Source organism: Eschrichtius robustus, chromosome 18 (assembly GCF_028021215.1).
Source record: "Eschrichtius robustus isolate mEscRob2 chromosome 18, mEscRob2.pri, whole genome shotgun sequence".
NCBI lineage: Eukaryota > Metazoa > Chordata > Mammalia > Artiodactyla > Eschrichtiidae > Eschrichtius > Eschrichtius robustus.
The window spans coordinates 67,273,926-67,295,097 of NC_090841.1; the positions used below are offsets into that span (position 1 = coordinate 67,273,926).

At 38.4% G+C, this 21,172-nt stretch overlaps 1 protein-coding gene across 1 annotated transcript in view; it reads left to right on the top strand.

The window, feature by feature from the left end:
* The window catches only part of LOC137751878 (ATP-binding cassette sub-family C member 4-like), a 144,621-nt gene that overhangs the window by 99,659 nt on the left and 23,790 nt on the right, over nucleotides 1-21,172 (top strand). Inside the window, exons 19-23 of the mRNA XM_068526525.1 lie at nucleotides 13,487-13,576; nucleotides 14,587-14,978; nucleotides 16,198-16,335; nucleotides 16,704-16,876; nucleotides 17,314-17,418. Of these exons, the coding sequence (XP_068382626.1) occupies nucleotides 13,487-13,576; nucleotides 14,587-14,631 (135 nt within the window). The 3' untranslated portion in view covers nucleotides 14,632-14,978; nucleotides 16,198-16,335; nucleotides 16,704-16,876; nucleotides 17,314-17,418. The remainder of the gene's footprint in view (nucleotides 1-13,486; nucleotides 13,577-14,586; nucleotides 14,979-16,197; nucleotides 16,336-16,703; nucleotides 16,877-17,313; nucleotides 17,419-21,172) is intronic.

The following is a 21,172-nucleotide window of genomic DNA, read 5'->3' on the forward strand; positions in this document are numbered from 1 at the left end:
ACACGAATTTTAAGTGTCTTAAAGATGGAATTTTGCTGTAGGAAATAAAGCTACTTTTTCAAAGGTGATTATCTCCCTGGAAGGCTTGGTGAAACTGTGGAGCTTTGAGAATTACAGGGTGTATTGATGATCTGGGGAACCTTTTAGAATTCAACCCTTAATAAATGATTAACCAGGCAGGCAGTACAGAATAATGAGGAAGAGCACAGGCCACGGAATCCCATCTCTGTGCTCTTCAGTCTTCTCCCCCTTACAAGGCAGCTGACAGGACCAACTCATCGAGCTGCTGTGAGGACTAAATAAGTCAGTACATGTGGAGTGCTTCCCGGAGACCCTGTACACAGTTGCTGTGACGGTGGAGCATTGAACTGACCTTCTCTTCCTGGGCTCTGCTTCTGTTCTCTTTTGTTCTGCTTCTTAAAGATGTATGACTTTCAGGGATTGTTTTAGAGACTGGATTATATGCACAGGAGAAGCTCCTGCCATTCCTTATGGTTCACCCACCCCACATAATTCAGTGAATATTTGTTGAGTAATTACTATCCTACAGGTATATACCCAAGGGCAACATAGGCCCTGTCCCTTCATCTTCCATCCTGCCCTCTGCTTTGACAGCCTTGCTGATTTTGTTTTTTAATTTTGAGTGTTTTTTTTTTTTAATTCTCTACAATTATCTGGCCATCAAGGGAAGCTCAGAAAAACACCCTCTTGAGATGAGAAACACAAAGAGGGGACAACACAAAAAGATCCAGGCAAATGTTCATCCTGAAATGTGGGTATAATGAGCTCTGTAATGCCTGTTTATTAGGAAGCATATCGAACATGGCACCCAAAGGAAGGAGAACGTGGACTTGTGTCTTATGACTGAGTACAGCTGTTGCTACCTACCCCTGGTCTCTAAAATACCTGGAATTACTCTAAGTATTTTTGAAATCAAGATATTCCTTTCAGGCCACAATGAGATGCCACTTCACACCCCTTAAGATGTCTACTATAAAAAAAAAAAAAAGAAAATAACAAGTGTTGACTAGGATGTAGAGAAATTACAGTCCTCGTGCATTGCTGGTAGGAGTGTAAAATGGTGCAGCCACTGTGGAAAACAAGATGGAGTTCCTCAAAAAAGTTAAAAATCGAATTATTATACGATCCAGTAATTCTGCATAAGGTTATAAACCCAAAATAATTGAAACAGGGTCTTGAAGAGCTCTCTGTACAAGCATGTTTATAGCAGCATTATTCTCAATTGCAAAAAGGTGGAGGCACCCAAGGGTGCATCAACAGATGAATGGATAAACAAAATGTGGTACATATATATACAATGCAATATTATTCAGCCTTATAAAAGAAGGAAATTCAGACACATGCTACAACACAGATGAACCTTGAGAACATTATGCTAAGTGAAATAAGCCATTCGCAAAGGACAGATATGGTATGATTCTACTAATATGAGGTACCTAGAGTAGTCAGTTCATGGAGACAAGAAGTAGAATGGTGGCTGCCAGGAGCTGCCAGGATGGAGAAGTGGGGAGTTGTTGTTTAATGGGTACCGAGTTTCATTTTTGCAAGATGAAAGGAGTTCTGTGGCTGGATGGTGGTGATGGCTGTACAACAATGTGAATGTATTTAATACCACTGAGCTGTACACTCAAAAATGGTTAAAGTGGTAAATTTTATGTGTATTTTACTACAATTAAAAAGAAATTTTTTAAGACATCCCTTTCAGGAAAAATGGGAATAACTTTTCAGTACATATAATCCCTGTATTTAAAGATTCCCTCTGGCTATTAGATTCATGACTTAGTGATTACAGTAGAAAATAAATGAGTTTAGATTCCCAAGTTTTAAGTTTTGATTATACCCATTTCTGAAATGGCCAAATGAGACTATTTAGTAGAAATAATGGGCATGTCTCTAAAGTCCTTTCATATTCTCGGATGAAAGGATCTGGAAGCGTGCCCTGCATTATCTTCAATGTTTCTTAATAAGAAAAGGCTGTACGTTTGTGTACGTAAAGAACTCTATAAATAAAGAAAGGTTGGATGGTTCTTGGCTCTGCCGAAAATGTCTGGAAGCACATCTGAGCAAAGACTAAATATACCTTGACATCACCAGGTTTTGGTTCTGTTCCATCAGTTTCCACTCTGCTTTTGAGCATGCTCTGTGTACACACTCCAGAGTGTGTTTATAGAACAGTGCTAAGCTTTGTATCCATGTAGATAATGATCACCAACCACTGTAAACACAGAACCTTTATTTTCCACTTTTTATGTGTTTGTCTCCAGGGCGCAGTGTTGGTTGATTAGAGAGAGAGAATCTGTAGACACTGTGCAATGTGTAAACGTCCCAGGAAATCATTCAGGAGGCATCCAGGGATAGAATGTTTAAGAGCGTAGACTGAGTGTCAGTATGACCTACATCTTTATTCCTGTTCTGCCTCATACGAGTGTGTGACCTTGATGAAGTCACTCGGCTTCCAAGCTTCAGAGTCCTCCTCATTCTTAAACCAGGTCTAGGAACTACTGCCACACAGATTTGCTGTGAAGATGTAAGTGGGTGTGAAAACACTTGTGGCCCATGCCTGGTTCTTGGGAACACTCAGTTGATAGGAACTATCATTGTTCTTAAGGATCAGGGCACTAAACTTTTAGGTATTATTTCTATTGATATAAAAAGAGTAACACATTCTGGACTGACTTTGCTCTTTAATTTCTGTTAATGTTTTTGTGATCCTTGGTGATTTTCTTTATTCCTTATAATAAAAACCAAATTGTTTCCATCAGGATTGCAGCCTATATGGAAATTCAAATATGGATAACACTATGAAAAGTTGTATTCTCCAAATAACTCATACATGCTAAAGAGTATAAACATAAACCTATGTTTTTTTAATATACAAAATTATCATTTCTAAAAAAAAAAACCAAATTGTTTATATAAATTTAAAGAGTAAAGAAAAAAAAAAAACACAGGAGTTTTGGGGAAAAGCATTAACAGAGAAATGTATCTAATTATTTTCTACCAAGAACAAGAAGAGAGAATATCACTTTTTTGTATTGTTTTGATTTCTGGCTCCCCTCCCACCAGGTTCTTTCCTGACTACCACCCTGTACCCACCTGTACTTTCCAGTTCCCCACCAAGACCTCCGGCATTTTTTTTCTCATCCCTCCCCACATTCTTGACTATGTTCTTCCTCTCCTTGAAGAGAGGGCCTGTGTCTCTCATTTCTGTTGCTCTAGTGCTTGTTGCAGGCCCTGACAAGTTACACAAGTATTAATAATAATTCCTAACAATCGCAGAATCCTTAACATGTTTTAGCCTCTTTTCCCACCATCTGCCACTTAATCCTCACAATTCTCTCGTCATCCTTATCTGACAGATTTAAAAACCAAGGCATTGTGAGCTTACCCCACTTACCAAGTAAGCGGCAGAGCCAGGATTCAAATTGTGTGTGTGTGTGTTTGGTTTTGTTTAATTGAAGTATAGTTGATTTACAGTGTTTCAGGTGTATAGCAAAGTGATTTTATATTATATATATAAAAGTTATATATACGTAAATTTTTCAGATTCTTTTGTAATATAGGTTACTGCAAGATACTGAATATAGTTCCCTTTGCTACAAGGCAGGACCATGTTTATCTATTTTATATATAGTAGTGTATATTTGTTAATCCCAAATTCCTAATTTATCCCTCCCCATCACTTTCCCCTTTGGTAACCATTAGTTTGTTTTCTGTGTCTGTAAGTCTATTTCTGTTTTGTAATTAAGTTTATTTCTATCATTTTTTTAGATTCTACATATAAGGGATATGTGATATTTGTCTTTCTCTGTCTTACTTACTTCACTTAGTATGACAATCTCTAGCTCCATCTGTGTTGCTGCAAATAGCATTATTTCATTCTTTTTTATGGCTGAGTAATATTCCAGTGTGTGTGTGTGTGTGTGTGTGTGCGCGCGCATGTGTGTATATTGTTTCTATGTCTTCGCTATTGTAAGTAGTGCTGCTATGGACATTGGGGTGCATGTATCTTTTTGAATTAGGGTTTTCATCTTTTCCGGATATATGACCAGGAATGGAATTTCTGGATCATATGTTAACTCTTTCAGTTTTTTAGGGAACCTCCATACTGTTTTCCATAATAGCTGCACCAATTTACATTCCCACCAATGGTGTAGGAGGGCCCCCTTTTCTCCACACCCTCTCCACCATTTATTTTTTGTAGACTTTTTAATGATGGACCTTCTGACTGGTGTGAGGTGATACCTCATTGTAATTTTGATTTGCATTTCTCTAATAATTTGTGACACTGAGCATCTTTTCATGTGCCTGTTGGCCATCTGTATGTCTTCTTTGGAGAAATGTCTGTTTAGATCTTATGCCTATTTTTTGATTGGGTTGTTTGGTTTTTTGATATTGAGCTGTATAAGTTGTTGTATATACAGAAATCTGTTGCACTTCTATACACTAACAACAAAATATCAGAAAGAAATTATGGAAACAGTCCTATTTACCATTGCATCAAAAAAGAAAAAAAAGAAAACCTAGGAATAAACCTACTTAAGGAGTCAAAAGACCTGTACTCCAAAAACTATTAAGATTCTGATGAAAAAAATGGAAGACAACACAGATGGAAATATGTACTGTGTTCTTGGATTGGAAGAATCAATATTGTTAAAATGACCATACTACCAGAGCATTCTACAGATTTAATGCAATCCCTATCAAATTACCAATGGCATTTTTCACAGAACTAGAACAGAAATTTTTTAAATTTGTATGGAAACAGAAAAGACCCTGAATAGTCGAAACAACCTTGAGAAAGAAGAAGGAAGCTGGAGGAATCACACTCCCTGACTTGAGGCTACACTAAAAAGCTACAGTAATGAAAACAGTATGGTACTGGCACAAAAATCAGACCCATAGATCAATGGAACAGAGCAGAAAGCCCAGAAATAAAACCACACACTTATGGTCAGTTAATCTAAGACAAAGGAGGCAAGAATATACAATGGAGAAAAGACAGTCTCTTCAATAAGTGGTGCTCGGAAACCTGGACAGCTACACATAAAAGAATGAAATTAGAACATTCTCTAACACCATACACAAAAATAAACTCAAAATGAATTAAAGACTATTAAACACCTAGAGGAAAACGTAGAACACTCTTTGACATAATTCGCAGCAATATTTTCTTGGATCTGTCTCTTAGAGTAATGGAAACAAGAACAAAAATAAACAAATGAGACCTAACTAAACTTAAAGGCTTTTGCACAGCAAGGGAAACCATGAACAAAATGAAAAGACAACCTACGGAATGGGAAAAAATATTTGCAAATGATGCAACCCACAAGGGATTAATTTCCAAAATATACAAACAGGATTCAAATTTAATTTAAGGAGATTTCTGACTCCATAACCTGAGAAGCTAACCTCTCTGCTAATGACTTCAACGCACCGTTGACCGCTGACACAGTAGAACTGCTTCATATCATGATTTCAAGTGTATGTGCACGTGCGCGCACACAGAGAGGAACAAAAATTTCACAAAACAATATTACTCTTGCTCTGTACTCTGATATTTTCTATTATATCAGTTCTATTCTAGTTCATATGAAAGACAAAATGATGGTCATGAGGTACAAAATTGACATCATGATCCATTGGTTGCACCTGCAGCTTGACAGACACCACCCCTCACTGTCCCCCTGTTGGGCTGGGCTCCTGGTCCATGTTAGCATCACACCAGGAGCTTCATTGTTGTTCCAGATTCTCATAGCAGCCCCACAGGGTTAGCCCTGTTTTCCACTTAGGGAACTGAGTCTTGAGGAGATTAATAACTTACCCTGAGTCAAATAGCAGTAGAATCAGAATTTAAAACTGTCTGACTCCAAATTTATTTTTTTTTCAATAAATGTTTGTTGAACTTAATGATGTTCTCATCAGATATTTTCCCCATTTTTCCTACCACCCCATTCAAAATGATTCTCCAAACCATAACAAAAGTGAGTAAGTATAGAGCAAAGGTGGAAGATACTACTCCTAATGCTATGTCCCTCATTTGGAGAGTATCAGTTTAGAAATGTGTTATTCACTTATATGTCATGGGCTAATAAGTGTCAGGAGAAGATACTCAAACTCTTATCCTCTAGAGCCAAGAGCGCTTTCTCTTTACAACGTCTAGCTGGCTGCAGAGGTGGAGAAAGTCTGGTCGTTTGGTTACTTGAAGTTACTTATCTAAGTGCAGAAAGCTTACATCCCTCTTCTCCTAAAATGAGTAGGAAGCAGTGTTGCATGTGTCTCAACACCCTGATTTAGGGAACCTAAGAAACTGCGAGCAAACTGCAGAGGGGGAGCCCAGTGCTGTTTCTTTGAGTTGCCCCGCTTAGGTGGGCCAGGCCCCCATCATCTTCCCTGGCTCCCTGTGATCCTGGGAGTAGCAGCGAGCTTCCAGGATGTTCTCTCTCCCAGGCTTATCGCCGTCACTGTTGACCCCCCCCCCCATGAGCATGTCGGAATTGGGGAAGGTGTTATAGCAGCAAAGACCTGCATAGGAACCAGAGGCAGGGGAGTGGTGACAGTCAGTCTTGGAGGTCTGAGGGGAACTTTCAAAAACAAGTACTGTATTTGTAAGAATGAACTCCTCAAACTGTGTTTAAAATTTCAGGAATAAGCAAAAAATGGAAGCACTTCCTAGGTTATTTCCTTAAACAAAACAGGTAGATGAAATGTATTCAGCATTTGTGCTCACCATCTGAAGTAATTAAGTATGTTCCCCAGAAAGGACACCAAGGTGAGATTATATTCAGGGAGTAGCTTGCTTATCTGAAAGGATCTGGAAAAATGGATTTCAGAACTTCTTTGAATGATCCTCTACACCTAGAGGCCCTTGTCCTCTTGGCACAAAGAAAATGTTTTCAGTTGAAGAGGGCTTCCATGCAAATTCAGTATTTATGATTGCAGCCCAAGGGTTGACACAGATCAGCAGCCATCATCTTTATCATGATTAAACAGATTGATATTTTGTATTTAACAGGTTTTATTTTAAATCAAAGCAAAAACTAAGTATTTTTTTAAACAGCCCACTCTGCTCTTTTGGTATTTACATTCCCTGAGTTTTCTTCAGTAGGTTAAAGAAGGTGAACCACAGCTGTCTCTTTAAGACTTCTCCCTGGTTACCTGGTTTTATTTCCCTTTTTTTCTTGTTGCGAACAAAACTGAAAGAAGAGGCGGATGTGCTGTTACTAGTAAAGATATACAACTGGATTCTAGTCTAATGCAGTCGGCCCTTTGTCTCTGACACTGAAGTCTTCATTAAATCCCTTGGAACTGCTCCCTGGAGCCCCTGAAAGAGAGCTTAATGGGACTTAAATTCTTTTTCCTTTGTTGGCAAAGAGTCTTTTTTTCTTCTGAGTATGGATGATGATCAGTTCATTCAGAGGCTACAGGATTTAAAAAAGGAGAGCAAGCGGGAAACCAAGATTTAAAGTGATTTCAGATGATTCCCTCATTCTTGAAACAGGTACACTAGTAGACCCTTCAATAAGGTCCTCCAATTAGAAATGAGAACATACCTCTTAGGAAACAGCAGCAGTAGCTGCTTTTGATGATAGATTTTAATAGAGGGCAGTTTCCCAGTTTGGGACTGAAATAGGGCAAACTGTTGTGTATTATCTGCTTAATTTGTAACCACTTGTACTGCTTTTGCCTTGATCCCAAGTTGTTTTAAGCTTAGAAGGTTAGTGGGTAGGGTTTCTTTTTAAGATAATGAGGGTCTTGTCTTCCAGCAGAGTATGCAAAAGATCCAGTAAGACTACAGTTTTCAGTCTTGCAGTTGTGTTGAGGGATGATCAATTTACTACATTAAATGCTCTAATTTAGAGTGGCCATTTTGGGGTCACACGCCTAATATGAACTTGTGTTATGTTAGCAATAAAGGAAAAAATTACTACTGAATATGGCACAAAGGATTAAATTAGAGAAGTGTAAACTTTAAACCATGATGAAAACAGTTTTGAAGCTAGCACTCCATTTAAAATATTACATTGAATAAGAGTATTTGTTTTCCTGACTCTGCTGTGCCAGCTAACTCTTATTAAATGAGGTTTAATTGTTTACCTTCAGAAAAAAAATATACATGGGCCAGTAAATTTAGTGTATATTTACATGAAGTTTGTGTGTCCTACCATAAATCGCTACACTGAAGTGTTCTGCCTGTACTTATTTATAAGATTAATTTATTAACTTCATTGCTTAGAGGTGGGTAATTTAAATAATCATATCTATCAGAAATGATCATTAATTTGCCCTTATCTGCTCTTGCAGTATGTGTCTACTGTGAGCACTTTTATTACCTTTTGAAGATAACATAATGGTCTCTTATTTGGCAAGTGATGAAGGTAGAATGAGTAGAAACCAAAATGAACACCATGCATAAAATACATTGACATATTTAAACGGACATTTTTCAAAAATTGCCTGCTGGCTTTAAAGAAAAGTATAGTTTCAATCAGTTGATGTTACAATAAATCATTCTTTTTTTTTTAAATTGAAGTATAGTTGATTTACAAAATTGTGTTAATTTCTGCTGTACAGCAAAGTGATTCAGTCACACACACACACACACACACATTCTTTTCTATATTCTTTTCCATTATGGTTTATCACAGGATATTGAATATAGTTCCCTGTGCTATACAGTAGCATCTTGTTGTTTATCCATTCTATATATAATAGTTTGCATCTGCTAACCCCAAGCTCCTAAGCCATCCCACCTCCCCCTTGGCGACTGCAAGTCTGTTCTCTATATCTCTGAGTCTGTTTCTGTTTCAGATAAGTTCATTTGTGTCATATTTTAGATTCCACATATAAGTGATATCATGTGGTATTTGTCTTTCTGACTTACTTCACTTAGTATGATAATCTCTAGGTCCATCCATGTTGCTGCAAATGGCATTATTTCATTCCTTTTTATGACTGAGTAGTATTCCATTGTCTATATGTACCACATCTTTTTTTTTTTCAGAAATTTATTTTTAACATCTTTATTGGAGTATAATTGCTTTACAATGGTGTGTTAGTTTCTGCTGTATAACAAAGTGAATCAGCTTTATGTATACATATATCCCCATATCTCCTCCCTCTTGAGTCTCCCTCCCACCCTCCCTATCCCACCCCCTAGGTGGTCACAAAGTACCGAGCTGATCTCTCTGTGCTATGCAGCTGCTTCCCACTAGCTATCTATTTTACATTTTATGTACCACATCTTTATCCATTCATCTGTCAATGGACATTTAGGTTGTTTGCATGTCTTGGCTGTTGTGAATAGTGCTGCTATGAACATAGGGGGTGCATGTATCTTTTTCAATAATAGTTTTGTCTGGATATATGCCCAGAAGTGGAATTGGAACCTCCATACTGTTTTCCACAGTGGCTGCACCAACTTACATTTCCACCAACAGTGTAGGAGGGTTCCCTTTTCTCCATACCCTCTTCAGCATTTGTTATTTGTAGGCTTTTCAGTGATGGCCATTCTGACTGGTGTGGGGTGGTACCTCTTTGTAGTTTTGCTTTGCATTTCTCTAATAATTAGTGATGCTGAGCATCTTTTCATGTGCCTGTTGGTCATCTGTATGTCCTCTTTGGAAAAATGTCTATTTAGGTCTTCTGCCCAGTTTACAGTTGGGTTGTTTGTTTTGTTGTTGTTGAGTAGTATGAGCTGTTTGTATATTTTGGAAATTAAGCCCTTGTCAGTCTCATCATTTGCAAATATTTTCTCCCAGTACATAGGCTGCCTTTTTGTTTTATGTTTTCCTTTGGTGTACAAAAGCTTGTAACTTTGATTAGTCCCATTTGTTTATTTTTGCTTTTATTTCTATTGCCTTGGGAGACTAACCTAAAAAAACATTGGTACGATTTGTGTCAGAGAATGTTTTGCCTGTCTTCTCTTCTAGGAGCTTTATGGTGTCATGTCTTCTGATTAAGTCTTTAAGCCATTTTGAGTTTACTTTTGTGTATGGTGTGAGGGTGTGTTCTAACTTCACTGATTTACATGCACTGTCCAACTTTCCCAACACCACGTGCTAAAGAGACTGTCTTTTCTCCATTGTATAGTTTTGCCTCCTTCGTCAAAGATCAATTGACTGTAGGTGTGTGGGTTTATTTCTGGGCTCTCTATTCTGTTCCGTTTATCCATAGTCTGTTTTTATGCCAATACCATGCCATTTTGATTACTGTAGCTTTGTAGTATTGTCTGAAGTCTACGAGGGTTATGCCTCCTGCTTTGTTCTCTTTCCTCAGGATTGCTTTGGCAATTCTGGGTCTTCTGTGGTTCCATATAAATTTTAGGAGTATTGGTTCTAGTTCTGTGAAAAATGTCATGGGTAATTTGATAACAATTGCCTTAAATCTGTGGATTGCTTTGGGTAGTATAGTCATTTTAACAATATTAATTCTTCCAATCCAAGAGCTTGGGATAGCTTTCCATTTCCTTGAATCATCTTCAGTTTCCTTTATTAATGTTTTCTAGTTGTCAGCATAAAAGTCTTTCACCTCCTTCATCAGGTTTATTCCTAAGTATTTTAATTTTTTTTTGATATGATTTTAAAAGCAATTGTTTTTTTACATTCCCTTTCTGATATTTCACTGTTAGTGTAAAGAAATGCGACCAATTTCTGTATGTTAATCTTGTGTCCTGCTACCTTGCTGAATTCATTTATCAGTTCTAGTAGTTTTTGTGTGGAGTCTTTAGGGTTTTCTATATATAGTATCACGTCTTCTATATATAATGACAGCTTTACCACTTCTCTTCCAATTTAGATACCTTTAATTTCCTTTTCCTGTCTGATTCCTGTCTAAAAAATCATTATATTTTCATTCAACTTTTCATTGAAATTTTACTGATTTTGAAATACATATTTGGCATATCATAACAAAGAGAAGTATTCTTATTTACTAAACTATGTTCTTCCGTCAAATACTGCTAAATAAACACGTGAAATTGCCCAATATGTCCTTTTAGACTGACAGTATAGACTTAAGTGAGGACCCTTATTGCAGTGGGAAATCGTTAAACTTATTTTTTTTTCTTTTTATGACAATCAGAAGTGGTTTGATGGTAATTAGCAGGACCTCTTTAAGGCCTAAAGAGTGTCTGAGGGCTCCGATTAAAGCTCAGAATGAAGCAGCTGCAGGCATTGGTCAGGGGCTCAGAAGTGAGGGACTCCTCTTTCTGCAAAGAATGCCACTTTCGTCCCCCAGTCGTTGGCGAGCTTCATCCCCTTTGAGGAGTTTCCTAAAGAGAAGGTGAGGGAGGTGACAATAGAGAGAGGCTTTGATTATGAAATAGGTGATTGAACTTTAAGTGGGTATCCCTGTTCTCTTGAGCGACAAAAACCACCCTTCCCAAACGTGCTGATACTGTGAGCCCATTCATTGCTCAAGAAGGTCTATCTTTTAAAAACAAAGAGATTTTGTTTTGTGTGGATTAGCTCAAGTAACTCCTCTATAGAGTGTACTTCGATAAACCAGGTGGACACTTCAAGCCTTAGACCTCTTACAGGCAGTAAATTTGCTCTATGAGAGGGGCCTGAAGGAAAAAATGTGATGGGCAAAGAAACGTTCTTGTCATTATTATAAGCAAAGAGACCCTGTCTCACTTCTCCCAGTTGGGCTCAAAGCTGGTTCATTAACCTGGCCTCTTTCAGGCCCTTTATCTCCTCAAATACCAGTCCTTGAAGAGGCCCTCATTTGGGCCCCAGAGTAGAATCCTGCCCATGGTTTAGAGCACTGGGGGGAAGGTGAAGGAGAGTCAGGGGAGAGGGAGGAATATTGGGGACCAGCCTCCCCTCGACCGGCCACGTCATTTGTGTAAACCTCATGCAAACAGCTAAAGGAAGAGAAATCGCTTGCATGTTAGAATCCTAGAGGTAATCATTACAAGGAGTAAAAAGTTTTCATAAAAATCTAAGTAAAATGATGGTTATTCCCCTGACAAGGAATTCTTACCTTTGCTTACATGGTTGCTTAATCTTTGATCCTAAATTTGAGAGTTTTAAGGGAGACCTTAAATTTGGCTCCAGGGATTTTTCAGTTCAATTCAATAATCATTTTGAAATGTCATACGACCAGTGATTTTCAGTGCTTTGGAGGCATACTGTCCACTTAATCAACTCTGTGCAAATAAAGCTCCCTTTATAATGTCTTTTTAATTTTGGATTTTGCTCAGGGATACATCTTTTTTGGTGGCACACCATGTGTCTTCTGCATCCATTTCTCTCACCAGACTTAAAACTAAGACAATAGGGAAAGAAGGTACAGGAGGCTCTCTGAGTGTCATTCTTCATGGGCAGAGAAAAGAAATGTCTGCCTTCTTCATCTTTCTTCTCAGGCTTTTGTGAAGTGAGGAGGAATAGTCCAGCCCCAAGACCAGGCAGGATTTGAGGCTGGTGATTCCGAGCAGTTCCCGGGCACTTGTGGAAGAGTCAGATCTCCTCTTGTTCCCACATGTGTGCATCACACTGTTCTATCCCCTTCACTGAAAGGAGCCAACTGGGCTCTTCTCTGCTGCCCATATTCTTGTGCCCTGGCTTACTAGAGGCTTCCAGAAGAAAACTTAAATGACCTGCATAAGCCTATGTACAAGATTCTTTCTTGAAACCCAGAAAGGCATATATTTCCAGAGTAATTTCCTTGTGGTTCCTCTCAAAGCAGATGAGTAGGAAAAGCTTTTTAAATTAAAACAATTTTATTATAGCTCATGTCACAATGGGTTTCAGGTTATCCTGCCCTTGCAGTTTGTAATGATGTTCTGTGAGGCCTGTCATCTTGATGCACAGGTGAGGTAATGTGGGGATCAGCTGATACAGAATCAGAGGCAGTCTCTTCATGAACAGAGGTGCCACGGGCCCCAGTAGTCGACATTCTCTTTGAACATATGGAGATGTTCCTTTCACGCATGTGGAGAGATTCCCCATCCCAGAAGGCTGTTGTACCAATGGAGAAAATATCCTAGTTCATTCTTCAGTGCCAATGTGCAAAAATTTTAACAATTCTGCTTTGAGGCACAAACCTCAACTAATCATGCTGTTGGTATTTCCCAGTATCACACCAGGATTGACAATCAATTTATCTAGCTCTCTTGATGTAAAGTTCCTCAAATTAGTATATCCTCATTTTTTTCTGAGCAGGTATTACCAGGAAGGTATTTTTAAAAAATCAAATCTTCCTTTCTCTTCTTCAACTTCTTCTTAAGATGACACATTTCCACACTTTCTTGTTAGTGTTCAATCATCCAGAAGATATTTTGGAGCATACTTTGTACAGTGGAAAATTAATTTGGAGATACTATTTTGTAAAAAAGCATTTGCAACCTTATTAATTTATAGGGAATTTTGGTGGTTTGTTTTGTATTTTAATTGTTCTGTAAGTATTCAAACATGATGAAAAGAGGTTAAGGTAATAACATTCACTATTTTGGAGTATTTAGGAACCGGTTTTATTCACTGGAACAATGAGGAAAAATCTGGATCCCTTTAATGAGCATATGGATGAGGAACTGTGGAATGCCTTAGAAGAGGTAATTTATTGAATGTTCTTAACTTGTTAGCATCAGTATATGTCTGTGTACATTTATAGCAGCGCAGGTAATTAAGGGGAGCTTATCGGTTTAACTGACTTTATTTAGCTCCAAGGAGAACACTGATGATGACATGGGTACATGTGTAAATTGAAACATGTATATTAATGGTGGTGAAAACCAACAAGATAATGCCTTATGCTTTCATTTTAGCTTTTCTCTAGAACCCAAAGCAACTAGGTACATTATCTTGTCCTTAATAGAGCACTAAACTAGAAGTTACAATTATGAGTTCAAATTCTACTAAGTGACCTAGTGAATTAGTTACCTTAATTACCTTGCAATGTTCATTTTATTCCTCTGGTCTTAGGGAATATCAACTAAGTGGAGACAATAGTAGTTTTTCATTATTCACTGAAAGATAAATGAGATCATACCAACAAAATGCTATAAAGTTTCATAAGAAAGTGTCTATAAAGGTAAATTATATAATTGGAATGTGATGATAGTTATTTATTGGCGATCATGTCCTTTTAATGCTGCAGCATGAATGCAGGTAAGAGAACCCTGGAGCTTTTGCTCAGTTTTTATATGGATTGTTCATTTCTAGAAGATTTTCTGTTATTTGTGTCATGTTTTCCTTTGGCCCACTTCTTTGAATTTCCTCACCCTTGCGTGAAAAGGATTTTGACTTGTTAAGTTGCTGTTGGTTTGTATATTTTGATACAAATTATTTTGTGTATTGGTCCTAGTTTTGCATATTGATTCTACTAATGGCAGAAATTGTATCTAGACTTCTAAACCATAAACAGACTTCTAACTTCTCATAGGACCTAGCTCAGTCTTATTCTTTTTAAAAAGTAAGCACTTAATAAATAGGTACTAAATGTTTGATTGATCTCATTTCTGAGAAGTGTGGCTTATTTCTTTAAAAAAACAATTTTTTTTACACATATCCAAATGACTGATTGTTCACATTGTTGTTTTGAATTGGTGTGTTTGTCATTTAGTGTCACCCTTCCAGGGAAGCTCTGAAATCTGTAATATATAGATGAGCTTTGACTGTGAGCAAGCAGATTTGGAGGCCTGACAATTTCCTGCCAGGAATTCTGGTTTCTGAAGGCATGTCGGCACTGAGTCTTTACAAACTACCCCTCTTTCCAGCAACTGTGGGGATTTTATTTTCCTAGATCAGGCTGATTGCTTCACCTTCTCCTACTTGAGAAGCAGTGGACCTCTGATTTCATTTAAGCTTGTGAGTCTTTCTACAGTGAAATTCTAGAAGAGAAGAGGTGGGGAGAGCAGTTACCCATTAAATATAAAGAAAGAAGGATGGTCCACTGCTCTTGAACTCACAGAACAGATTTAATGGTGAAATTGTGACATCTTAAAAAAAAAAACTGTAAGTACTGGTAAATTATTTTCCTATTTGTTTCCCAGCTCGAGATCTCTCTTAACAGACTCTCAGGTAGTAAAATTACTCTAGAATTTTGGACAGAGAGGAAATGTTAATTGGGAGACAAATCCTGTAGAAAACTATCTTAGAACTTGGCCCTAACTTATACTTAATTCATCTGTAGGAGCCAAAATTTAGATAAAATTTAGTAGCCTCTCAATTCTAAAAATGATGAGGTGGTGGAAGTGGTAGACAACACTGAGATCTACCTTTATTTAAACTACATTTGGAACTTTCTGTAAAAAGAAATAAACATGAGTTTATTTCACAAAGTGAAGTGTGTGGTTTCCATGTATTGCTTCTGGAATTAACCCTATTACTTTACTGATATGTCTTAGAGTGAGAAATCATCCCATCATTTTGTTTCTCTAGGAATTGTTTCTTTATGACTTTTTAAAATAAAACCTACCACATCTTTTATTGAAAAACATACAAATGTCATAAAGAAATAATTCCCAGAGAAACAGAATGATGGGATGATTTCTCACTCTAAGACGTACCACTAAAGCAATGAGGTCAATTTTTTTTTTTTTAATGAGGTCAGTTTTTAAGTGAACTAAAAACCCCAGTCATTGGTTAATAAATGATGCCAAACTGGACATGTGAACCCAAACTCATAGAGTTGGCCTGCAAGAGAGAGGGCACCACTATGTTTTCCTCTTTAAGAACTTCAATTTAAAGAAAAAGATGCTTTAAAAAAATTTTTTTTAGGTCCTCTTAGTTCTGTCTCCTCCTTCTCCCTTGGTGGAGATGGACATTCAGAAGGGAGACAGTCCTAATAATGGTGCCCGTCTCATCTTGGTTACTTTTCAAAATATGCTGAAATATGGTTTTCTTATACTGAAGAATAGCCAGCTGACTGTAAACTGAAGAAAGTTCATCAGAAATTGGTGCCAATTAGGGCACCTAAAAAGCAAGGGCAGCTCTACAAGTATAGCATAAGTAATGACTGAAGAAGATGAAGCACTTTATCACTCGAAGGTTAAAAGAGCACAGTAGATAAAACTCTGGAAATGAATCATCGATGTGTTGCTTCTGTTAAAAAACAAAAACAAAACAGCTTAGATACTGGAATTTACAATTGAGAGTGCTATGTCATGTCAAAACTGTGAAGAAATCACCCAGTTATGTTATGTTCTACATTGATACGTTGATCCTCTGTTAGGACACAAGTATGTCTCATCATACTGAAAACCAAGATAGAGAAATCTGGGTATCAGCGGCCTGTGCATCAGGAACCACGTGATTCAGTCCTGGCTTTGGCGACAGGTCACATTTCCATTTCTCTGGGCCTTGTATTTAGGTGAGCAGGCTCTCCTTTTACTTCATTTACTGCTGGCTCTGCTCTACTAAAAGCTCTTCCCCATCTGCTGATTGCATTTCACTCTCTCTTTCCAGCCCACACCAGCCTTTCTTTTTGAAAAGTAAGAAGGTTCCATAAAATGTGGAAACCATCTGACATCTGTGTTAACTTCCTATGAGGGGCGTTGGCACCTGGTTGGTAGATACAGTACATGCAGTAGGTTACTTTGAAAATGTTTAAGATGATAGAAATACGGTGCCTTACAAGTTCAGTTTATTTATATATTTATATTTATTTTTTAAATGTCTAAGAGGATTGTCTACTTCAGTAGCAGTTTGTTTAGGAAAATGTTCTTTCTGTATCCACAGGTACAATTTAAAGAAGCCATCAAAGGTGTTCCTGGTAAAATGGATACTGAATTAGCAGAATCAGGATCGAACTTCAGTGCTGGACAGAGACAACTGGTGTGTCTTGCTAGGGCTATTCTCAGGAAAAATCAGATATTGATTATTGACAAAGCCACATCAAATGTGGACCCAAGGTATGGAGCTGAGGTCCATGAAACCTGGTATCCAAAATTTAAATGTTGTAAATGGAAAACATTTAGTGATGCTGAGAAATGTTTCTAAGTGTTCTCTTTGCCCGAAAGATATCTCTTGTTAACATTAATTCCAGAAAACAAAAGAAGAAACCAAAACATGTTATATAGTGTTAATGTTGTTATTAGGTATCCTGTGAGAGCTAGATTCCTAAATCCAGCTCCTGATACTTTCAAGCAATTTTGAGGGAAGACTATTTTCCATTGTTTTATGAAAAATAGTAAATTTCCAAGACTTTTTATACTTAGCTTTTTAGGAACAAGATTATGTCTTAAAGTATTGATTTTTTAAAACATTATAAAAATATGTGATTTTTTTTTAAGTCTTAAGTCTGCTATTTCTGTCTTTACTGAACTAAATTCAACTTCTTTGTTTCCAGAACTGATGAGTTAATACAAAAAAAATCCATGAGAAATTTGTTCAGTGCACTGTGCTAACCATCACAAACAGACTGCCCACCATTATTGACAGCAACAGGATAATGGTAAGACCTTCACCTGTGGAATTTCAGTTGTTTCCATTTATGTTCAGTTTTTCAACACATCCTTCCTTGTAAAACTTGATAGGAAGGAACCTCCAATAATTTAATTTTCTCTTAGTTTCTCCTCTCATTCCTGACAATAACTCAAGTACTTAACTATACTTTCAGAATGTGCTATTAAATAATATATCCAGTAATTTCATATTTTCATATTAACACATTATCGACTGGGGGATTTTTGCAGAAACTAATGCCTGTGGCCAGCGATTTGTTATGTAAGTGAATACTGAAATGTCTCTGGTCAATAATATTCAGGTAACAAAAGACATATTATATGTCTCTGGTCAATAATGAGTTAAAAGTTTATTAAACTGTCATTTTTTTAAGATGGCCATGAAAATATTCCAAACCCAAGTTATGGCTTCATATTTCAGAGAGGTAGAAGATGGTCATCTTGGCTGTGTCACAATTGTTTCAGCATTTTTGGATTCCCTTAATCAAAAAATTAGCCTTTCATTTAGACTGCCACGAGGTTGGCTAAGGTTGCAGAATTTCTCAGCTGTTGCTGTCAGAGGGGAGTCCATGAGAAGAAAGGGCCTAGTGAGAAAAACAAACTATTTCAACAGAAAGGATTTAATATAGGAAATTTGTTACACAGGAATTGGAGGGCTAGAAAAATGAAACACTGGGGTACTAATTTTAGGAAGCAGCTGCTGTGTCCTAGGACAGATCTCCAGAACTAAGAACTCAGAAGAGAGGCTCTAAAGAGTCAGTGCTCAGAGCTCCAAGGAGAGGTCACTGCCTAGTTGCTGGCCGTATTTGTGGGGGAGCACAATGAGGCTAGTTCTCCATGTGCTAATAGAAGCTGGGAGCTGGAGTCAGGTCCCACTGCTGAGATGCTGCTGCAGCAGCAGCAGAAACCAGGTAGACCATTAGCTCTGATTCCCACCTTCAGTCTCCCTCTAGTGCCCCCTACTGACAAAACCGAACAAAGGCCAGCTGGCCAAAGGTCTTCTGAAATGTGATTTGCAGAGACCCAGCCTTTGCATCACAGATGAGAGTACAGAAAGAAAAGTGGATCAGGGGCTGAGATAACTGCATATAAACAACTAGTAAGTCTCACACAGTAAATCTGGACTTTGCACACAAAGCTTGGGCCTCTGGATATCTGTCTAGTATCTTCCTTCCAGGTTTGATTGGCTTTTCCTTCCTTAGTAATTTAATATTTCCTTCCTTAGCTTTATTTCCTTCCTTCCTCCCTCTATTGCTTTTCTCTCTCATTTTCATCTTCTCTCTTTCTTTGATCTTTCCCTGCTGAGTTTCAATAAATGTTAGGGTGTGGCTTTATAAAATGATAAGGGAATCATCCCTCAAAGGAAAAACCTTTGGCTGCATATAATCTCAAGGAATGCAGGGTTATTTTAAGGTTAACCTGTAGCCTGTGACAGTGAGCTGACTTCACTCATCTTATGGATGGTAACTGTTGTCAGGAGACACCACAGTGTCCAGTGATGCTGATTAGTAATGAAATAGGTAAAGAACACCTGCATATGATGCATAAGAGGCAACAGATGCAGTTAACCAGTGAATTTGATGGTCCATAAAAAACAGGTAATAATCAGTAATACCCAGACTTCCTTATGTTTAATGATAATGGTACTATCACTCTTGACTTCTTAGGCAGTTTCTGGAATATCACCTCCCATCCTACTTCACATTCATTGTCAGATGGGATCATCAGTGGGGGGCACTGAGTAGATAGCAGACTGTCAGCACTGAAGCAGTGCCTTTAGCCTCACTCTGTGTGAGCCGGACGTGCACAGGAGTGAGTTCTGGGGAGGCAGACGACAGGAGTGGGGCATCCCCAACCAAAGGGATGCTCTAGGCTCCAAGCATTGGGTCTGGTCATCTGGACTAGAACATCACAGTAGGAAGCAGGCCTCTCCTGCAGACTTTCATGAGGGATCAGGTAACATTCCAAGGTTGTAGGACAGTGACTCTTAGATTCCAGAAACGTTTAGCATCAGGCATCCTTAGTCCCTCATTTTGTGTTCCTTTTTTTTTTTTTTTTTTTAATATTTATTTACTTGGTTGCACCAGGTCTTAGTTGTGGCAGGCGGGCTCCTTAGTTGCGGCTCACGGGCTCCTCAGTTGCGGCTCGCCGACTCCTTCGTTGTGGCAGGCAGGCTCCTTAGTTGTGGCATGCAGACTCTTAGTTGCGGCATGCATGTGGGATCTAGTTCCCTGACCAGGGATCGAATCCGGGCCCCCTGCATTGGGAGCACGAAGTCTTAACCACTGCGCGCCATCAGGGAAGTCCCTCTCATTTTGTGGTCTTGAATGCTAATTGGAAAAGTAACATTTTAGTTCTACTTTTTACCTGTCACTTTCTTGTTCTTACCTCTCAGCATTGCAGCATTGTATTTCTCAGACTATCCCCAAAAGTGTCCTTCTTCCACAATAAACGAATGATGCTGTGAAATCTACCTGTTTCAAGCCCCTTGTCAGGCTTTAGAGGCAGCAGCAGAAAGATGGCTTGATCTCTAGCTCAGTTAGGGGTCCATTCAAATAAATTCTTTTCTCCTAAATGTACCCTGGAGTTTTATTTTTGTTTTTTGGTATCGCAGTCACCTTGCAATGTATGATCGGTTAGGGAAACAGTAAGGGAGGACAAAATTTGGCAGACGTGTCAGCTCTTCAGTCCTAAGTCTTATCCATCAGCACTTGATCCACAGGTGTGAACGTCCATAGATGTGAATCAATCAACTTTGTTGCCATTATCAAAATATGTCCATTTGTTTAATGCTTTACTTACCAGTATCTTCTGGTAAATTTCTATAACCTCAGATTTTTCTCTCTTGGTCAGTGTCTTTGAACAAATCTTTAACATGGTTTTACAAAGCAGTTTACATCCTGGCGCCTCCCCACCTTTCTAGTTTTGTCCTTCTCTGCTCTCCCTCTTTCCTTTACAGGTAAAACCACACTGATGGTCTTTCAGTTCTCCAAATGCAGTGTTCACTCTCTCTTACAGTTGTGCCCTTTCTCGACTGTTGGTGGCTTAGACTAAGGTGCTAGCAGTGGAAATGGTGAGATGGTTGGATTTGGGGTGGATTACAGAGTGGAGCCAAGTGGACTGTGTGATGGATCGAACGTGGGATCTGAGGGAAGAGAGAGGAGTTGATACTGGTTTCTGGGTGTGGAGACTGACCATCTGGGTGAATGGTGAAGACGGAGGGAGAAGGGAAATGCAAGGGTTCTCTTTGGAGCCTGTCACCTTTGCGATGGACGACGTTTTTCATGGTGGACCTTGTCCTTCACTGTGGAGCTGCCCTTCCCACTCCTGTGTTGGGAGACCTTCGGTTTAGGGCTCCCTGGCCAAGATTTCATCAATGATAACACGGGGAGGTCCCACCAGGAGATGTAAACTTGGCCACTTGTTTATATCCTGGTCCGAGCTGGTTGCGGTCGCTGACTCCTTTGGTAGGAATGGCAGGATTAGACCTCAGAGGACCCAAGAGACATTCATCCCCTAGCTTCAGAGCTGGGGAATTGTCTTCTGTGCTCCATCCGCCCCAGGTGTAAACCTTGTATTTTGTTCTAGAGCTTCTGATTATCAGTTGGCTTTCAATTCAACAAAAACACCAATAATGTTCTTTCTCAAAACTTTGATTTTTGAGGCAATTTTTTTTCTTGCTTGCTTTAGAAATAAAGGCATACCTTTTTCTATTGCACTTCACAGATACTGGTTGTTTTTTTT